Source organism: Arvicanthis niloticus, chromosome 1, assembly GCF_011762505.2.
Source record: "Arvicanthis niloticus isolate mArvNil1 chromosome 1, mArvNil1.pat.X, whole genome shotgun sequence".
NCBI classification, from domain to species: domain Eukaryota; kingdom Metazoa; phylum Chordata; class Mammalia; order Rodentia; family Muridae; genus Arvicanthis; species Arvicanthis niloticus.
The window spans coordinates 108,844,671-108,863,556 of record NC_047658.1 but is presented as its reverse complement, the minus strand read 5'-3'; the positions used below and the strand labels follow the sequence as shown (position 1 = coordinate 108,863,556).

The following is an 18,886-nucleotide window of genomic DNA, read 5'->3' as shown; positions in this document are numbered from 1 at the left end:
GCGGAGCAGAGTAGATTTGCCTCCTGTCCCCTCCCACCCTGCAACCTAGCTTCATGCTCACCTACCATCCATGGACCAGACAGAGTTGACCCTGCCATCTCTAGGTTTCTCTCAAGACTTCCCCTATCTGTTAGGTTCCTGGAGACTTCTGCCCCTCAGGATCCCTGTGTTCTATCCATCTTGACCTCTGTCCCCTGTCTTGGGCAGATTCCTCTTTTTTTTTTTCTTGGTTTCTCCTAGCTTCATTCTCAAAGGTGGCCAACTTAGAAGATAGTAAGTCACCTATCCCACTGTCTTGTAGTGCTCTATAAGGCACACAAGTCTCTGGGCTCCTGGGAGTATCCGTACAACCTACAGATACCCAGCCAAAATGGAGGGAGGAAGGTCACAAAGAAGGGCTTGACCCTTAGACTCAACTTTCCCAGAGGGTTTATGGGCCACTGGGTCCCTGAACTTCTCTTTACCAATTCCTTTCCACTCACCTCTACACCCTACCAGTAATGAGTCCTAAGCCAGAGGTCCAATTCTGGATTGCTAACATGTCACCTCTGGCCACTCACCCCAAAGAAAGCAGCAAAAGGAAGTGATGGTAAAGCAGTAAGAAGGAATCTTAATCCCCAATCATGCTGGGAAGACGGGAAACCCATCTTTTGGGCACTGCTGAGAGCTTTGGGTTTAAACAGGAGAAACTGGGTAGGGTGGGAGGTACGTGAGGTGACTGGTAATGGTCCAGCTGTGCCCTTGCTGGCCAGTAGCTCACTTCTGGTTCTGTAAGGTGATTTGAAGGTGACTGCTCTTGCTGCGGGATAACCTGCCTGCAGGGCTGTGTTCCTGAAACATGTCCTCGTGTTTAGGACAGTCACTAGAGACCTTCAGGTTCCTTGGGAGTCTTGAACAGAGAGTATTATGAAGGCTGAAGGCAAATCCTCAGTTGCTTTTCTTTATATTAAGTGGGGGAGCAGAGGGGACAGCCTAAACTATGCCAGCTGCCCCAACCTTGCCCCTCCCCCCACCAGCTAAGGTCCCTCCTTTCAGCTGACCTGTAGCTTGTTATCTCAGGTGGCCTTAGATGCCCCCTGAAAAACTTGTAGGGAAACTTGTTGAGTGCCAGGAAGTCACAACTCCTTCTAGCCTTAGGGTAGCTGGGCCTTGAGGTCTCAGATCAATGACTCAGCCAGGAGGGGGAGGAGCAAGGAAGAGGAGGAATGGAGTGACTCAATACCTCATCACAAGGTTGGAGGTTGGGGTGAAACCATTTCCCACTTAGCATTGGGGCCACCCGCAACCTTCTAGATCCAACCCCTCCTTCTATTCCCTTCCTGCAAAGTCCCCTCCCCTAAACTCAGAGAGCCTACGGCCATCTCAGTGCTCTGTGAGGGGTCAAGGGGGTCTGGACTGGGCTTCCTCCTTGTGTTATTTAATGACAGCTAATGGGACAAGGGTCTCAGAGCCAACAAGCAAGTATGGAAAGGCCTAAAGGCTGAATCCAAGAAAGGTTTACACACACACACACACACACACACACACATACACGGAGTCTCTTCTTATCCCAATGCCCCCAGTTTATACCCAGCCCTCTCTAGAGAGTAGAATGTAGGCTGCAAAGGAGTCAGGCCTGGCAGCCAGAAAGAGAGAGAGCAGTGGAGGCTGGAGCTGGGGACTGTGTGGGGTCACCCTGAAGAGGTAGCATGCAGAAGGAAAGTTGTGAGCTGACCCAAAGCCCAGCCAAGGCTGAACTCTGTCTGACCTGCATCATGGCAGTGAGGAATAGAGGCCCATGAGCAGAACTTAGGCCAGCTGACAGAAGACAGAAGCAGAGGCAGCCTTCCAGCAGGCCTATAGTCCCAGGAACCTCCGGAGGCCTTCACAGACATTTCCCAGCCTCCTGATGGAGCTGGGGAAATGAGGAAATGGGCCTAGGAACTGGCTCAGAGAGACCATGGCCCACAGGGACTCAGACAGCATGGGAGTCCTTCTCTATCCTAATCACCCTTAACTAGGAGCTCAAGGCACACAGGACCAAAAGCATCCTGCAGCCTGCCTTAGAGGCCTGGGCTGCTCCTTCTGCTTTTTGCATGTCACATTTCCATCCCTAGTATTAGACAAGAGTGTCACTGTCATAAAGAAGCCCTTGGATATACGTTTGCCTCCTTCTCCCAATCCTCCTATCTCCCCACATTACCTCAACTGTTGCCTTTTCAATTAGCAATGTTCATCTCTGGATCCTTAAGTCATGACTCCACAGCTTGATTCTTTGTCACCCTGAGTCCTATCCTACTTTGTGGACATATATCACACTTCTATCCAACCACTATCTGAAAGACATCTGTGTTCCTTTAGGTCAATGCGATTGTGGATGAAGTCCCCATCATGCTGCGTGTGCAAGGTTTTGCACAAATGTGAGTTTCTTTTTTGTTCTGTTGCTTGAGACAGGAGCTAGCAGCCCAAACTGGTCTCCAGCTCCCCTTCCTGCCTCTGTCTCCTCACAGTCACGAGCCTCCATGCCTCACTTCAGACTTTAAGTTCCCTGAGTAAATACCCAGGAGAACAATTGCTGAATTATATGGCAAGAGAACATTTAGTTTTGAAAGAGAACACCACACTGTTTTCCAAAATGGCTACACCATTCTGCACCCTCACCACAACGAGTGGGACTGCCCACTGCCTCCCTGCCCTACCCTAAGCCAATGTCGTCACTCTTTTGGATTTGGGCTACCTAGTAGGTGTGTAGTGGTGGCGCATTGTTGTTTTAATCTGTAATTCCCCTCCTGGTGATGGCAGGTGCCAGGCATCTGTTGTGAATAATTGCCTTTGAGATTCTATCTTTGGTCATGTGATTGTTCAGACCTGTTGGCCATTTTTGTTTATTATTTTTATTGGTTTTTGTTGTTGTTGTTGTTTTTTTTAAGAAAGTACCCCATACCATTGCTCAGACTGACCTGGAACTCACAGCAATCCTCTTCCTACACCTTGCTGTTTAAACAAATCTGCTGCTTCCCAGGCAGCGAGGAAGCCATCTTTGTGTTTCCTTCCAAGTCTGCAGTGCCCCTGGTATTTATTGATTGTTCAGTCTGCTGTGAGAGAAGGATCACTAACACTATTTCAATTTCAGTGTACTCAAGCATAGGTCTTCTCCACTGCCTGTCCTATCATCTGGACACATCCACGGTGACACTCTTCCTCTGCTTCCACCCACTCTCTGTCAACACCATCCTGTCTTGATTACTGAACAAAATGCTCACCTCTCTTCACTGAAATGACTGCTGTCCAGGTCAGATTGCTCAACTCAGTGTTTCACGGTGGCTTCTGCCTTCCACCCCATGCATCATCAGACATTATCTTCAGAGCTCCCAGGTACTCCTCTCTCATGGCCTCTGTCTCCAGACGGCCACTGTTTGGTGTCATTTGGTGAGTCCCCCACGGTTTAGCCACATAATGTTGGGAAGCCCCAAGGTTCAATCTCTAGCCCTCTTCTGTGCAGACTTTTCACCCCTGGTCCTTGGTTTCACCCAAACTGATGGTATTAAACTTTGAATAAGGATGATGTGTTGCTTCACGGCACCTGGCCCTGTCTCCTGGACTCCCAACTTAAATGGCCTTTGCTATTCACCAGTACCTCAGGCATACCCTACAGGTACACACTGGACCTGAACTTGTAAAGCTTAGCTCCTGCCTTCCTCACTAGGCTCCTTCCTCTCACAGAGTACCTCTTGTCCCATCAGACATCACTAGCCTAGCTGTTTTAGATAGCCCCCTGCAAAGTCACTACTGATCTCCAATCCTGGTACCATCTGTGGAGGCAACAAAGACACCCTCCTATAGAGCAGAGCCTGGCTTTCTCTCCCCACCTCAGGATCCAGGCCCTACTGCTTCCTTTCACCTGGACAGCTGCTGTATCTCCTAGTTGGCCTCCTCCCTCTCCTGAAGATCCAATGTCCCTGTCCACTCCTCTGTTTCTTTCTTTCCTCCCCCAATAGACCAAGCCTTGAGCTACTGTTTAGCCTCTTCTGCTAATTGTCCACTATCCCCGGCTCTTGTCCACCTCCTTAGAGCCACTAAAATGAGGCCTCTGTAATTGCAACACTCCCCGTGACTTTCTGTACCCCATCTCTGTACCAGCTTTTTTGAGCTTTGCACAAACTGCCTGGTTCCTGTTTTGTCTGTCTTCACCTGAAGTATAGACTCCAGGAAGACAGGACTTTCTACATTGTTCCCTTTTGACACCAAGAGTAGATGCTGGCATACGGTTGGTATTTAGTAGTAATGGGAACCCAAGAGGCACACACCAATACCAGAAGGCCCAGAGGGGGCTGGCCCAGGAGGCATTGTGTGACCCCTGTGGGGGTTTCTGAAGTGAAAGTCTAGCAGGATAGCTTCCAATCACTTGGGCCTGAGCTATCTCACCTCAGAGCCAAGGCTGGGGATGGTCTCTAAGCAATGAATGTTTCATTGAGAAGGAAATGTTACACAGAGGGTGCTGCACAGGTCTGCTCCCCTTCCTGCCCTTCCATCATAGCTAGACCTATTGTCAAATGTATAGGAGAAACTTGGGGTGGGAAAGATGCTAGGGAGCTCCCCAACCTGAGGGCCTAGATTTTAAGGAAAACTTAGGGGCACTCCTTTTTCTGGAGGCAGCTCCATGTGCTGTAGGTACCCAGGCTGGATATCTAGGCTGGCTTTTCCCACCTGCCTCCTCATTCCCTTCAGGCTGTGTACCAGGTAAGACCTGTGTCCCTGTTGAGTGCAGCTGTTCTGGCCTGGTGCACCTGGAACCCCAAGAAACCCCTCTGCTCTGTCATAAGTCAATGGGCCCCTCTAAATCCACCAGGGTCAATATATGGTACAGTTGGCAAGGGTCGAAAAGTGAGCCCTGCTAAGTGAATCCCTGGACTGAAGGTGGATGACTAACAACAGAATTGCAGGGCCTGAAGACGCTGACATTTTACTGGATGGAGAATATAAAAGGCAAGCCTTGTGCAAACAGGTCTTTAGTCAGCCTAGCAGGTGCAGAGAGCCTGAAGGCCTGAGGCAGGAAGAGAGGGAAGATACACGCTAGTATGGTGGTGGTGGTGGTGGGGAATCAGAAATTCTAGAAGCTGTGGCCCATCCTTGAGCTCCGTCAGGTGAGAGGGGATCAGAAGACACACACCTGAGCTTCCATCTTTGAGCCCTCAGGTCCAGGACTGGGTACATCCAGGCATTCACTCATACAGACTGTAGGACTCCTATGAAGTGCCAGGTATGGGGAGCCCAGGGACAGAAGCAGCTAGAGTTCTTTGCAGAAAATGGATGGTAGAAAGTCTCTGGGGGTCCTTGTCAGCCTCTTACCCTGTGGCTTGTACAAGCCACACATGAGTGGAGCTGACGGCGATGTCCTGGCTCTAGTTAGGCTGACACACACTGCTCCTTACTTTAAGCAGCCTGGCCATCTCACAGATGTCTCTGTTGGCACCTGAGCACCCTACAACACTATCTGGGAGGCCCAGCATGGTGCCCCAGAGGACCTTTTACATTGCCCACCCATGGTCCAGCAGTCATCTCTAGATAGCAGCCCTAAGAAGCAAATGACAACTCCAGGGCCAGACCCTGTCTCTTGGGTTACCAAAGAATAGTCTTAGATCCAAAAAGAGTAGAGGGTCAGATTCCAAGATCTTAGGGCAGCTCTTGCCCCCATACACAAGCTTTATGCAATGTGTGGAGTGCTGACTGCAGAGGCAGGGTCCAGGCTATGGTCACCCACTTGTGGCCATTAACACTAACCCTGAGTGGACAGCCTTGGCAGAGGTCAAGTGCTCAACAGATGAGAATTGAAGCCTTGAACCTGGGGAACCAGAACAGCTCATGTGTCTATCTGTAGAGTGGACTAAGAGGCGTCTACCTCCTCAGAACAGGCAGAGCATGTCCAAAAGAGCTTCCTGGATCAGACCCTGGCAAGGCTCCTCTGTGTTCCTGTCCTTGTTTGGACACCACCTCTCAGAGAGGACATTCCCCTTAAATGCCTCTCTGGGACTGTGAGCTCCCCATGATGGACTCTGCCTCTCTCAAACAGCTCTCAATTCATTTACTGACATCAAGCAGGGCATTAAAGAGTGAAGTAGTAAAGATCCAAGGGGCGATTGCAACCCTGGCCTCTTCTCAGTGTGCACTCCCCTCCACTCCCTTCTCTGCAAGCTCACACAGATCCTGACTCCCTGTATCATTAGATGCATGGTCCAGGACTAGGCCTGTAATCAACATTGCTACATTATGGATTTGCAGGCTAGATGTTCTAGTTTAAGAAAAAAGGGTATAGCTCCGGGGAGATGAGTAGGTAGTAGAGCTTTGAAGAGGATGGAGTTTGCTGGCCCAAGAGTCCAGAGAGGCTCCTGGGAAACTCTCAAGGAGAAACAGCTGAGAGAGAAAGGGTTTGGGTTTAAGGGTCAGAGCCCAACCAGACAAAGATCACATCCTGGTAGTGGGAAACCCAATTATGCAAAAAGACAGATCAAGGAGGGACGAAGCTGAGGGTGGGGTCCGCCCCAGTAGATGCTTCCGGGACTGCCCGGTTTTCCTTCCCCACGTGATCTACACCCAGGCATTCTCTGGTCCCGGGAAAGTCGGCGGGCGCGTTCTCGAGCGCCGTGCGTGGGCCTGGAATAGGGCACGCCTGCGCCCGGGCAGTGTTGGAGGCGGGTCCGGGTCGCCCCGCCCCTTGCCCGCGTCTCACGTGACTCGTTGAGGGGCAAACAAGCGGATCAGCTGACTCCGCGGGACTGCGCCGTCATCCTGCCTATAAGCCGGCGACCTCTGGCAATAAGCTTTGCTCTCTTCGGGCCGCCGCGACCATGCAGACCTCCGGCGTCTTGCTGCTCATTCTCGGCCTCCTGGCTACGTCCGCCTCCGCGCTTATCAGGTGAGGACCGGCTCTAGGTCCGGAGATGCGGGCCGCGTCACCTGGAGTCCCGCGTGCTCCGGCCGGTGCTAGAATGCACCTGTACACCTAGTGCAGCCTTCCTCAGGGTCCCACAGACTATGGGGCGAGAGATTCAAAACGCAGGGGTCTCCTGCCCCCCTCACTCCTATGACTCCTATGGCTAAACAGGAGGGGATAGTAGGGTGGTCACAAGTGGGTCTGGCTCCAACCTCCCCTGTGTGGCGGGGGGAGGAGGAGGGGCTTCTGAGGAGCAGTGCTGCCCCATGGGTAAGATTCTGTTGAGCACCAACCCAGATGTGGAAGTCAGAAGAACTAGTAGGCCCTTGTCCCCCCAGAACCTGGGCAGGCCTTTCCTTTTAAGGGTCCCTGTTTGACAGCTGTGCACTGGTGCATAGTTTTAGAAGTTTACTCAAAGATGTACCCCCTGTCCTGGGTGGGGAATCTCTCCTCCTCCTTCCTGAGTTGCACAAGTCCCAGAGAGAGAAGGTATGGAGTGGCCCAGTTCCAATACCTTGGGGCTGAGGTCTGCCCCACTGGGGACCAGGCCCTTCTCAGGCCTGTGGACTCGGCCTTTGTGTTGGATGAGGCCTTTGTGGTAGCCCGTGTGTTTTCCTATTCTGTGATCGTGGCAGGTGGAAGAGGCCATAGACTGCTGGAGCACAGCTTGCCCAGCCGGCTGGGCACCAGGGTTGGGTGGGAAGGAGCACACCCTGTAGGCTGCAAGCTGCGGGTGGGTAGCCTCAGTGGAGCCATTGTGGGGAGTGGCCTAGGCTTGATCCTGCCCTGGCCTTGCCTGCCCTACCCTCAGGCTTCCCTTCTCTGGGGAGAGGTGTTGTTGGTAGTGGTACAGGGAACTCCAGGATCCCTGGGACTAGACACCAGAAACAAAGCCACACTCTTAGGCTTGTTGGCATGTTTCCTGACCTTTGTGGTGTGTGTGTGCCTCCCCCAAGTCCCAGGCTAGAAGCCTGCCTCTTCCAGCCCACTACTCTTAGGCAAGAATCCTATCTTTCAGGAGAATGCACTGAACATGCCAGGAAAGGTCAGTTGTGACCTTGGATACAAATCCCTGGGCAGAGAAGTTTCATCAAGTGATTATAGACTCAGGCCAGCTCTCCTTGGGAACAGGAGCAAACTGAGGGTGGAGAGGTGACCTGGAGGACAGGGGAGGACCCCTCTCCCTCTGCTAACTGATGGTGGAATCCCCTCTTTAGTTGCCTGCATCAGGGCCACAGGAAGCATATGTGGGTGGGTCTTGAGTTGGTGTGTGGTACAATGTGTAGGTTTCTTGGATGAGAGTTGCTAGATCTTGTGCAGGGACAGCTAGGGAGAGAGCATGGGGAGTTGGTATTGAAATCTCCTGGATGGTTAGGGGAAGAACCTCCAGGGAGTATCCAGGATGATACCGTCACTGCAAGCTGGTGGGGGTGGTTGGTGGGGCTCCTGTTTGTAGAGTCCAGGTAGGAAAGGATGTGGCTAGGGGCCAGGTTCGGTGGCTTAACCCCTGAGTTCCATATGCACCTTGCTTTGCATGCACCTGTTCTCCTCCTCCTCCTCCTCCTCCTCCTCCTCCTCCTCCGCCTCCTGGTGTAGGATTAGGTTCACCAGGGCACCAGGAACAAGTGCCTGGCCACACCCTAAACAGAACCTACTTGCCAGTAACCCAGGGAAGACTAGAGTAGGCAGATGAGAGCAAGAGCTGGGGCCCAGTGTGTTCTCTTTATTTCAATCCGGAGTGACTGAGAACCACCTGACTGGGATGTGGTTGGTGAGGGAAAGGGGTGGGCACACTAGCCTATCCTTGGACATGAGGAGTGAGCTTCTGTGACTGAACTGAGGAGTCTGCGGTCTTAGCTGATTTAGTGGCCCTGTGGCTTGGGGGCAGGAGTTTGTTACATGTGGTGGCCATTTGGAGATATTTAATTGGACACAATTTGCTAGAGGCACTGAGGTACATGCCTGGCTGGCAGTCGTTTTGTACTAAGAGGGTTACTATGGCCCAGCATGGAGTATCCTGGTGTGGGAGGTTGGAGAACAGAGCAGTCAAAGCTGGGCGCTAACATACCTCTATCCATCTTGACAGAATCCCTCTGCACAAGTTCACATCTGTCCGTCGGACTATGACTGAGGCGGCCGGCTCTGTGGAAGACCTGATCCTTAAAGGCCCCATAACCAAGTACTCCATGCAGTCATCTCCTGAGACCAAGGAGCCAGTGTCAGAGTTACTCAAAAACTACCTGGATGTGAGTAGAGTTGTATTTTGAGGTCTTGCTTTGAGGGGTGAATGTGGGAGGGGCTAACTTCCTGGGCTCAGTAGCCAGTTCTTCATGGAAGGAGTACCTTCCCAGTGGGGCGGCCTTCTGGGTTCAGCCACACCATTCCTTGCTTCACAGCCCCTCATTCCTGCCATCCTAGAGTCCTTGCTCTGCATGGATGGGCCTGCATAGACTTCTCAGTTCAGCTACTCTTGGGGTTGAGTCTCATCCTTAGGACTGTCCCATGATGACAGAGCAGCCTAGAATCAAACCCAGTCTGGCCTGAGCCTGCCCCAGGGCTGAGTTGTGGGAGCCTGGGAGAGCAGTTACTGGGTCTCTATAGGTCTTCTAACTTGCTGGTGCCTCCCTCTGTACATGTCCTATGGGAGGCTTGTGATCTCCTTAGCCATTTTCCCCAAGATCAGCCACCCCCCCAGGCTTTTTAGCACCTCCCTTCCCCCTTTCTCTGGGCAGTGAACAGACTAGGGCCTTGTACATATTAGGCAAGGTCTACCACTAGTACTCTGTACCCGCCCCTTTTTCTTATTTTTGAGATAATTGCCCAAGCTAGCCTCGAACCTGCAATCTTCCTATCTCGACCTGCCGAATAGTTACAGGTCTGGCCCACTCTCCTTGAAGAGAATATAGGCCCCAAGGAGAAACATTCTGAAAGTCACATGGTGAGCTGGTCCCAGCTCTGTGGAAGGTTCTTGGCAGAGCCTGGCATCTTTTATGTCCCTGTCCCCCGAGTCTTATAAACCAAGGATGACTATGCAGCTCTGGGCTTTGTGGCCCACTGGGCTAAATTGGCAGTGCCTTCTGTCTTGTCTGACCCGAGCTGTGGCAGTGCCAGGAAGCATGAGACCCAGGCTTGTGACTGCCTGAGGAAGATGGAAAGTCTGTCTGGGTCTAGCCAGCTATTTCCTAGACATGCTCACACACACGCTCTCACACATGCAAAGTACAGTTTGCTGAGTAATTCTACCCCCATCACCCTCAGTCTCCACACACAGTTACTTCTCTTGGGTTTTGTGATGCTCTCTGTTATTAAATGGGATTGGACCCTGGGTCTTGTGTCCACCAGTGCCTCAGGCTCCTTCTTGGGCCGGGAGAATATGAGTGACCCACAGCCACTAGGTAACAACTGGGCTTGCCCTCAGTTTGTGCTTGCCTAGCCCCTGGAGTTGGCAGCCCTAGTGGACTCTGCTCTTTGTGTGAATAAAAGGGAAACCAAGGCCAGGTTTCTCTGCTCTGATGCAGTGACCAAGTACTGTTGCCCCCATGGTGCCCCCTCTCATTTGTTCCACAGGACAGTCTCCAGTCTAAGGTGTGTGGAGCAGGGGCAGGCGGGAATTAAGGCCTTTAGTCAGGTGTGACACTCTCAAACAGCAGAGGGGCCTTCCTGGCTAGCTGTATCCGTGGCTGGGTTTGTGGAGAGCCAGGCCTGTCGCCTGACCACTAGCCCCACCTTCCATCGGCCCAGTTCTTCCCCAGCCCCATAGTACAGTAGGTAAAGGGGCCCAGAGTCCTGGAGTTCAGTACTGGGTCTCAGGCCTACTCTTTTACAATCTATTCTTTGGGAGTCCCTCTCCCCGTTTAGGGTCTAGTAGTTGGAAATACCTGTGCTAGCTGAGGCCTGGGCTGCAGGACACTCCCCTCCCTCAACCTGGGCCTTTCAGACCTGGTTTCCTATACAGCCAGAGCCCTCTCAGGTACCTCCTCTCACCTTAACAAACATTATTTCTTCCCTAGGCCCAGTACTATGGTGAGATCGGCATCGGAACCCCTCCACAGTGTTTCACAGTCGTCTTTGATACTGGCTCTTCTAACCTGTGGGTCCCATCCATTCATTGCAACATATTTAACGTAGCCTGCTGTGAGTCTCCCTGCTATCCTCTCTCCTGGGACCCTTTAAGATACCTGGCTCTGGGGTGCTCTAGCTCTGCTATCTTAGACTCTCAGCCATGCTCAGTGGCCTTTGAAACAATCAGGGTGACAGAGGCCCTACTGCGAGGATCTGTGAGCAGCTAATATTTACTTCCCTCTCTCTGGAGAGTTGGGTTCTAGCCTCATCTCTTTGAAGTCCAGTTTAAAAGAGAGTTGAATATAGTTGAGGCTGTGGGAGGGAGGTTGGGCTTGCCATTTTCTGGTACCTGGATATAGACCTCCTCCTGGACTGTGTTTTCCTACCTGTCCAGTATATCAAAGCTCTTCGCTTCTGCCCTGAAGTACCCACTTACCAGGTCTTGTCATCTGCAGCCTTGGTGTAGAAGCTGGGGACCCTGCTGATGAAGGATAGAGCAAGCTGAGGGCTGGGTAATCTGTAAGGGAAGGCCAAGGCTTTGTATAAATAGCCTATGGTCCGGGGGTCCTCTGTGTGTGAGCATAGGTCATGGCCATAGGCCACACTGGAGAGGTAGCCTGAGCTGCTGACTCCACAGCACCCCAGGGAGGCAGTTAGACTAACAGGCAGGTCTGTTCCCCTGCAGGGGTCCACCACAAGTACAACAGTGGCAAGTCCAGCACCTATGTGAAGAATGGCACAAACTTCGACATCCACTATGGCTCAGGTAGCCTCTCTGGGTACCTGAGCCAGGACACTGTGTCGGTGAGTTCCTAGGGCCTGTCCTTGGAGCCCAGAGGCCCCATCATGGCAAGGGGTTCATCTTGTGAGCAACTACAGCTGAGGAGAGAGGGCATGGTGTCCCTAGCTCAACTCTAACCACCTAAGATGGCTGCTGATTTGGATGACTTTAGTAGTGTTGGGTGATTGAGAGCTGAGGTTAGACCATTAGGATGCTATTCGAACAAAGGCCCTGGAGCATGCCAAGTGGTGAGGAAGCAAATGGGAAGGGCACGGGAGTGGGCAGCCTTAATGCATGTAAACTGGAGGGACAGTCAAGAGTTCTCAGGGTTGGCAGAGAGAGTGGAAGGGTCAGAGTTGGGATATGGAGTGTCAGCTAGTGGGGACTACCACCCTAAGTGGGTGCTGACGCAGCCTAGCCTGCTTAGTGAGCCATGAGCAGATCTGCTGCTGGTCTGCTGGTGGGGACACTAGCCTGGGAGTACTGTGCTGGATGCTTTAGATGAGGTGCCAGCAGAGTGTCTTTTTTTTTTTTTTTTTTTTTTTTTTTTTTTTTTTTCAAAACAAGATTTCTCTGTGTGGTCCTGGCTGTCCTGGAAATGGCTCTGTAGACCAAGCTGGCCTCAAACTCAGAGAACTCTGCCTGCTTCTGCCTCTCAAGTACAGGGATTAAAAATGTGTGCCCCCACCACTCATACTCTCTTAAGGAAGGGCTGAGGAAGATCTGGGCCAAGGGGCCAGACCTGGGGATAGATCCTGAAGCTTGTTGTGACTGAGATGGGTTGGAAAACCCTGTTTGTGTTGAAACAAGTAATGTGAAGGAGCCAGGAGGGAGAGTGTCTAGACTGGGCTCTTTGTAGGGAGATCTTGTAGTTTGAGCCTTCTTCAAAGGAGAGGCCATTCACTCCTGGGTTAGCATTAGAACAGCAGGGCTGCAGAGACCAGAGATCAGTCTTGCCAGGATGGTGCCGGAAGCTGCAAATCCTGTCAACTGGACCTTATTGGTTGTGGCTAGGAGTCCAGCTAGCATCCTGCTTGCCTGGCCTTTGTCTGGGTGGTGATATCCTGTACCTGTGAGATAGAGCGCTGCCTTTTCCCTGTCTATGGAGGGTTCCTTGTGGTACTCAGGGGCCCCTCAGTGCACAGGATGTTAGCCTAACATGTTACTGTCTTCTGACATGTCCTAAGCAGCAGCTCTTTCCACTTCCTGCTCTGGTTCTATCTGCAGCCTCAGCTTGGTGGGGCAGGCTGATGGTAGGCAGAGGGAGTGACAGTTGTTGTGGGTTACCCAGCTGCTCAGGCTGCAGGCTCAGTGGCTTGTCCCCAAGTCCAAGAGCAAGAACTATACTGTCCTGGTGGATCTAGATGAGGAAGGGTATAGGCACAGTGGGAGCTGAGGCAGTGGGAGCATCTCCTGTTCCTTGTGTCTGGTTAACACAAAGTTCTCATAAGTGCCTCAGAGAGGAACACCAGGTCCTTGCCTTCAGCTGTGTGGCTGTGTCAAACACTTCTGTCCACAATCTGCCGTTTTGACTGTCCTGAGGGGGGAATATCGGCTGTGACATATGTGTTCTGGCTTTCAGGTTCCATGTAAGTCTGTGAAGCCAAACGCAGGAGGTATCAAGGTGCAGAAACAGATCTTTGGGGAAGCAACCAAGCAGCCTGGACTCGTATTCATCGCAGCCAAGTTTGATGGCATCTTGGGCATGGGCTACCCTCGTATCTCTGTTAACAATGTGCTTCCTGTCTTTGACAACCTGATGCAACAGAAGCTGGTGGAAAAGAACGTCTTTGCCTTCTACCTGAACAGGTGCAGCAGGAAAGGCATGGTTCTCACCCTCCCTTGATCTCAGCTCCAGGGCCAAGGATATAGATGGGACTTAAGACCTATAGATGGCATCAGACCTAAGGGTATCTGCTAAGCAGGAGTTAGTTACTGTTACTTGTTTGGGAGAGAAAGCCATGTGCCAAGGACTTCAGCCAGAAGATGCTGTTTGGCTGGGTCAGAATCTCAGCTGCTGGGATCTAGGCACTGGTGAGAGCAGATGTGGTTTCTGCTTGGGCTGCTGGTTGTTAGGAGAGACGTGAGTACAAGCTTTGATCTGTGACAGGGTCCAGGAACCTTCCCTAGGGTAGAGTCGGAACACACTCAGGAAGACTGAGAACCCTGGGTTATACATTGAGAGTGGCTTTGGAGGAAGGGGGTGTCTCTCCCTGAGAGATTAGGGAACCTTTCTGTTATCAGAGATCCTCTCTACAGTACAAATGACACCCTGCTCCCATGTACACACACAAACACACACACACACACACACACACACACACACACACACACACACACACACTACATACACCTTTGCAAAGAGCCTCCAGCATTCATCAGTTTCTTGCCCCCTGCAGGCCTGTCCAACTTCACAAGATGGGCAGCTGGGTATATGGGGCTCCTCACTTTCTGGGTTTAGCTTCTGGATGTGGGTGAGGTGTAAGTAGGTGGCCTGCTCTAAGTTGCTGCTGCTGACCATACCCCACTTTTCTGGGCTGACTTACTTATGTGTCTAGGAAGGATAATCTCCAAATGCCTATTCCATGCTCTGTTTCTAGGCCTGAACCCTATCCCCTTATTGAGGGTTACTGGCCCCGTGCCAGCCCAGAATCTTCTAGGTTTGCTTTTCTCTTGTTTAAATGGTAACTACCCAGCTCAGCTCTGGGCAAAGTGGCTCCCTAGAAGCAGGGGCATGGAAGAATAGACAAGGCCATTGACTTCTGGGCTCTGCTTCCTAGAGTAGGTGGGTACCCAGAAGTTATCCAGGCTGGTTGTAGCAGCACATGCCTTTAATCCCGGCACTCAAGAGGCAGAAGCAGGAGGATTTCTGTGAGTTCGAGGACAGCCAGAGACATCAAGAGACACTGTCTCAGAAAACAAAAACAAGTTGGCCAGGTTGAAGCCTGGAAACCTCTTGTCTTTTCCCAGTACCATGGTGCCTTAGGGGCAACTGGCCCACAAATATCACTTGTCTCTTAAGTCTCAAGGCTCTGTTCTAGGATCTCAGGATAACCATCCTCCCTTGCTGGAGCCTGTCTTCTAGGAGGAACCCGCCCTCCCCCGTCTCCCAGCTCAGCAACTAGGAAAGGATGTGGTAGGGTAGCTACAGCCTGGGCCCCAGGGCACTTACTCTGCTAGCTGGGTTCCAGGCTGGTGACCCAGAGGTGTGGCTGCTAAGTAGGCAGGTGTGAAACCAGAAGAGTGAGGGGCTAAGGGGCTATGGCTCTGTGGTGAGGTAGTGTGGGTGGACCGTGGGCGAGGAGAGGCGAAACAGGGCCAGTACCTGTGGTGTTTCCACCTGGGATTGCAGAGGTGGTGACAAGCCAAAGTCAGGCCAAGGTGGAGACTGGGGCAAGAGAACAGGACGAGGCTCAGGGATCCATGGCCAGGAGGAAGATGCAGAGCTGGTTATAAAGGCCTGGCAGGATGGCAGCTCCTGAGATGAAAGCTTTCCTTCAACTTTGGGTAACTGTGCCCCAGGATGATGCCTAGCCGATGTGACACTCACATTCCCCAGGCCCCTCGGGTTAGAGGTGGCAGGCTTATACTTACTTGCTGGTTGCTTAAGAACATTGACTGTTGTAGCTATAGACCACACTTCCTGTGTGCTGTTTAAGGATACTGTGGGCATTGTCATGAGACTAGAAGTAGGGGAGTTGAGAGTAGGGTTTGGAGAAGAAACAGAGCGATAGCAAATGCTATGTCTGTGGCTGAAGCCAGTTCAGCTTCTCAGGACCATGGCCCTGGCTCCCTCTTAGAAGCCTGCCTTGGGTTTTGCCAGGCAGAGAGCATCCCTGTCCTTCAGCTCCAGCCTGACTCTCAGCCTTGGCCTTGGCTAACAATGGCTGACCCTGAAAACCCCTAGCCAGCATCCTGAAGAGAAGGGGCCAGCTGTACCCAGCAGCTCATGTAGGACTGGGCTGTAAGCCTCTACCTGTAGGCCCAAGGATGTTCAACGGCAGCAGAACCACCTAAGAAGTCAGTCACAGACACAGAAATGTCAGTTGTAGGTTTTTGGTGACAGAGCCTTTTCAGGGTCACTTTGGAAGTGCACTGAGTTCAAAGGCAGGAGAATCTGTTTGGGCCTACAGCCTGGGGCCGGAACCAAGGGTTCTTTGTGGATGAGGTTTGTCAGTAGGTTTGTTGCATTTCCGCCTTAGGTTGTTCCTTTGTAATCCCAGGTGAGGGGGTTGTCACATCTGGTGTGACTGATAAGCCGCAGTCTGTGAGCTAGGATCCGATAGTCTCAGTTTGGTTGTGGTTTATCAGCTCAGTTCTCCCAGCGTGCTGGGAGGTGGGGATTTGCTTGTGTACATAAGATACGGAGTCATCCTTCATGCTGCTCACACTCAGAATGGGATAACTGAGGCTAAGGGCATTCCTTTCGGAGCAGGTCTATCTATCCTTACAGTTCCCCCAGTCCTTCCTCAGGGGAGCTCTCCTTGCTTGCCCCACTTAACCCCCTTCCTTCTGATTTCTGGCCCTTTGCTGACCCTTCTGAACTAGTGGCTAGAGACTGACCACTTACTTCCTTCCTCCCAGGGACCCAACTGGGCAACCCGGAGGAGAACTAATGCTTGGTGGCACTGACTCCAAGTACTACCATGGGGAGCTGTCCTACCTGAACGTTACTCGAAAGGCCTACTGGCAGGTGCACATGGACCAGTGAGTCATGGGTGTTGGCTGGGGGCTGGGAGTGTTATGTACGGGAGATGTGCGGGAGGAAAACCCGGGTCCCTACTTAGCCATTTGACTCTCATTTTGTAACCCTTGACCATTCAGGGTCCTGAATAAGTTGGTTGGTCTTGAAAAAAAAAAAAAAAAAAAAAAAAAAAAAAAAGCAGTCTCCACAGCAGGGTCTAGACAAGCTATACCCCATACTCACTTGTGACAGGGTAAGGTGACTGATATATCTTTGCCCCACAGGTTGGAGGTGGGCAGTGGGCTGACCCTGTGCAAAGGAGGCTGCGAGGCTATTGTGGACACAGGGACATCTCTTATGGTGGGGCCTGTGGATGAGGTGAAGGAGCTGCAGAAGGCCATTGGGGCAGTGGCTCTTATGCAGGGCGAGGTAAGCCAGAGGCCTATGTGGGCTGGCCAGCAGGCAGAGAGGGTTCCCGAGGCCATACCTTCAATACCATGTTCTCTCTTGTGTTTCTTAGTATATGGTCCCTTGTGAGAAGGTGTCCAGCCTGCCCATTATCAACCTGAAGCTAGGAGGCAAAAACTACGAACTACACCCAGACAAGTATATACTCAAAGTGAGTAGGTGTGGGCAGTGTGAATCTGGGACACCTTGAGTGAAATGGGTACCATGAGATCACATGTGACCATTCTGGCCTTACAGGTAATACAGGGTAAGCAGACACTCTGCCTGAGTGGCTTCATGGGGATGGACATACCCCCTCCCAGTGGGCCGCTCTGGATCCTGGGCGATGTCTTCATTGGATCCTTCTACACTGTGTTTGACAGAGACAACAATAGGGTCGGCTTTGCCAAGGCTGCCGTACTCTAACTTGCTCCTTCTCCACTGTCAGGGAACAGGATCAGAGTCCAGTAGAGGAAGCCAGCCAGCCCCATCCCTCCACCTCCTTCACTCACACATACTCACACTCGCCTAGTGTTGCTGGGCCCTTTGGAGTCCTGGCTGGAGCTGGTCCAGCTGTTCTGTTCTGTGGTTCCTGTCCCTGGGTTCAGATTGCAGCTCTCTGCCTGTCTGAAGGAGGCCAAGACCCACCCAGTACACAGGGCTGCTTTCAAAGGCCCCTAATGGTTTGGTAGCTGCTGAGATGGATTGTCTTGTCCTGCTGTCCTTTGCTGAGTGGGCAGCACTCTGAAATAGGCAAATGGGTCTTAGGATCCCTCCCAGAAACCTGCATAGTCTAACCCAGACTCCTCACTCAGCCTGGGGATGGCACCAAGCATTACTGCCCCACTATCTTTGGCCTAGCCAAGGCCCAAAGGTGAGCGGGAAGGAGCAAGAGGACAGGAGCAAAACTATGAACCTGGGGAGGTTACATAGGGCCTGACCCCACCCCCCTGGGAAGGCATGCCTCAGCCTGGGGTAGAGGTAGAGTGGCTGACTGGTTTTTGGCTGGCCTCTGCTGCCCTCATCCTGGGCTAGGCATCTGGGAGCCAAAGTTGAGATACAAATAAAGTTTTTTGGGCCTCTTTCTCTGTTGTTGGTGTGCTCTGTACTGTTTCTGCATTGGGACCGTGGGGATGGAGCTAGCTAGACCAGGGGAACCCAGTGCTACTGAGGGCTAATTCAGGGACAAGCTGACTGCTGGGGGGTGGGGCAATGGTGAGCTCAGGCTTGGCTTTCAGCACCAGGCCAGTGAACACAGGGGACTCCTGAGGCTCTGGGTTACTATCTGGCCTTGTGGGCAAGATGAGTCTGGACTAGAACTGGCAGGTTCTGAGACCTCAGGCAGTAGTCAGAGGCCGGATGTGGCCTTGGGTGGAGGCCATGGAGCAGGCCTAGAATTCTGGGTTAGGTCCTGTATTGAATCATTTTCAGAGGTGGCCAGGCCAGCACCTGCTGTGCTTTGCCAGGGAAGCAGCCTATTCCCAGAAGAAATGGAATAAGCCTTAATGGGAATCTTGGGTTCCATACATTTCCTTTTCAACACTCAAGTCTTTTAGACCTGGATCAGAAAAGCCATCTGCTGGTTCTGGGTACCCTGGGCAGTCTCCCTGCCTGGGCCTCTGCCAGGCCCAAGAAACCATCTTCTGCTTTTTTGAGTCAAGCCAGTGCTGGAGCCTGCCTGCCTGACTGAGGTCTCTGAGTTCAGAGGTCAGACTCCCTGTTCATGGACTGCAGTTGTTCTGCAAGCATTGGTATGAAGGTTGAGTTTCAGGGGAAGAAGTGGGCGAACACAGATTCAAATACAACACTGAAAGCAACCAGCAGGGTTTTAAATAGAGTAGGAGATGGTGAGTCCTTACTGGTAGGGCAGAGATTCCTTTTGGAATCAGCTCTGGAGTCTTAGAGCCGCTTCCCTACACTAGCAGGTGCAGGATATAAGGAAGTGTGACCTTTGTCACCTTTTGGAGTTATCCTGGCACTCTTTGCCTGCTGGGCAGTGGCT

General features: G+C 52.1%; 1 protein-coding gene across 1 annotated transcript; it reads left to right on the top strand.

Annotated features, from left to right (window-relative positions):
* The first annotated feature begins 6,702 nt into the window (after positions 1 to 6,702).
* Ctsd (cathepsin D) lies at positions 6,703 to 17,969 on the top strand. Its single transcript, XM_034498973.1, has 9 exons — positions 6,703 to 6,892; positions 8,997 to 9,156; positions 10,921 to 11,044; positions 11,658 to 11,776; positions 13,336 to 13,562; positions 16,338 to 16,460; positions 16,722 to 16,866; positions 16,958 to 17,056; positions 17,143 to 17,969. The coding sequence occupies exons 1-9, from the start codon at positions 6,825 to 6,827 to the stop codon at positions 17,308 to 17,310; spliced, it is 1,233 nt and encodes a 410-aa protein (XP_034354864.1). The 5' UTR covers positions 6,703 to 6,824; the 3' UTR covers positions 17,311 to 17,969.
* Positions 17,970 to 18,886: the final 917 nt, after the last annotated feature.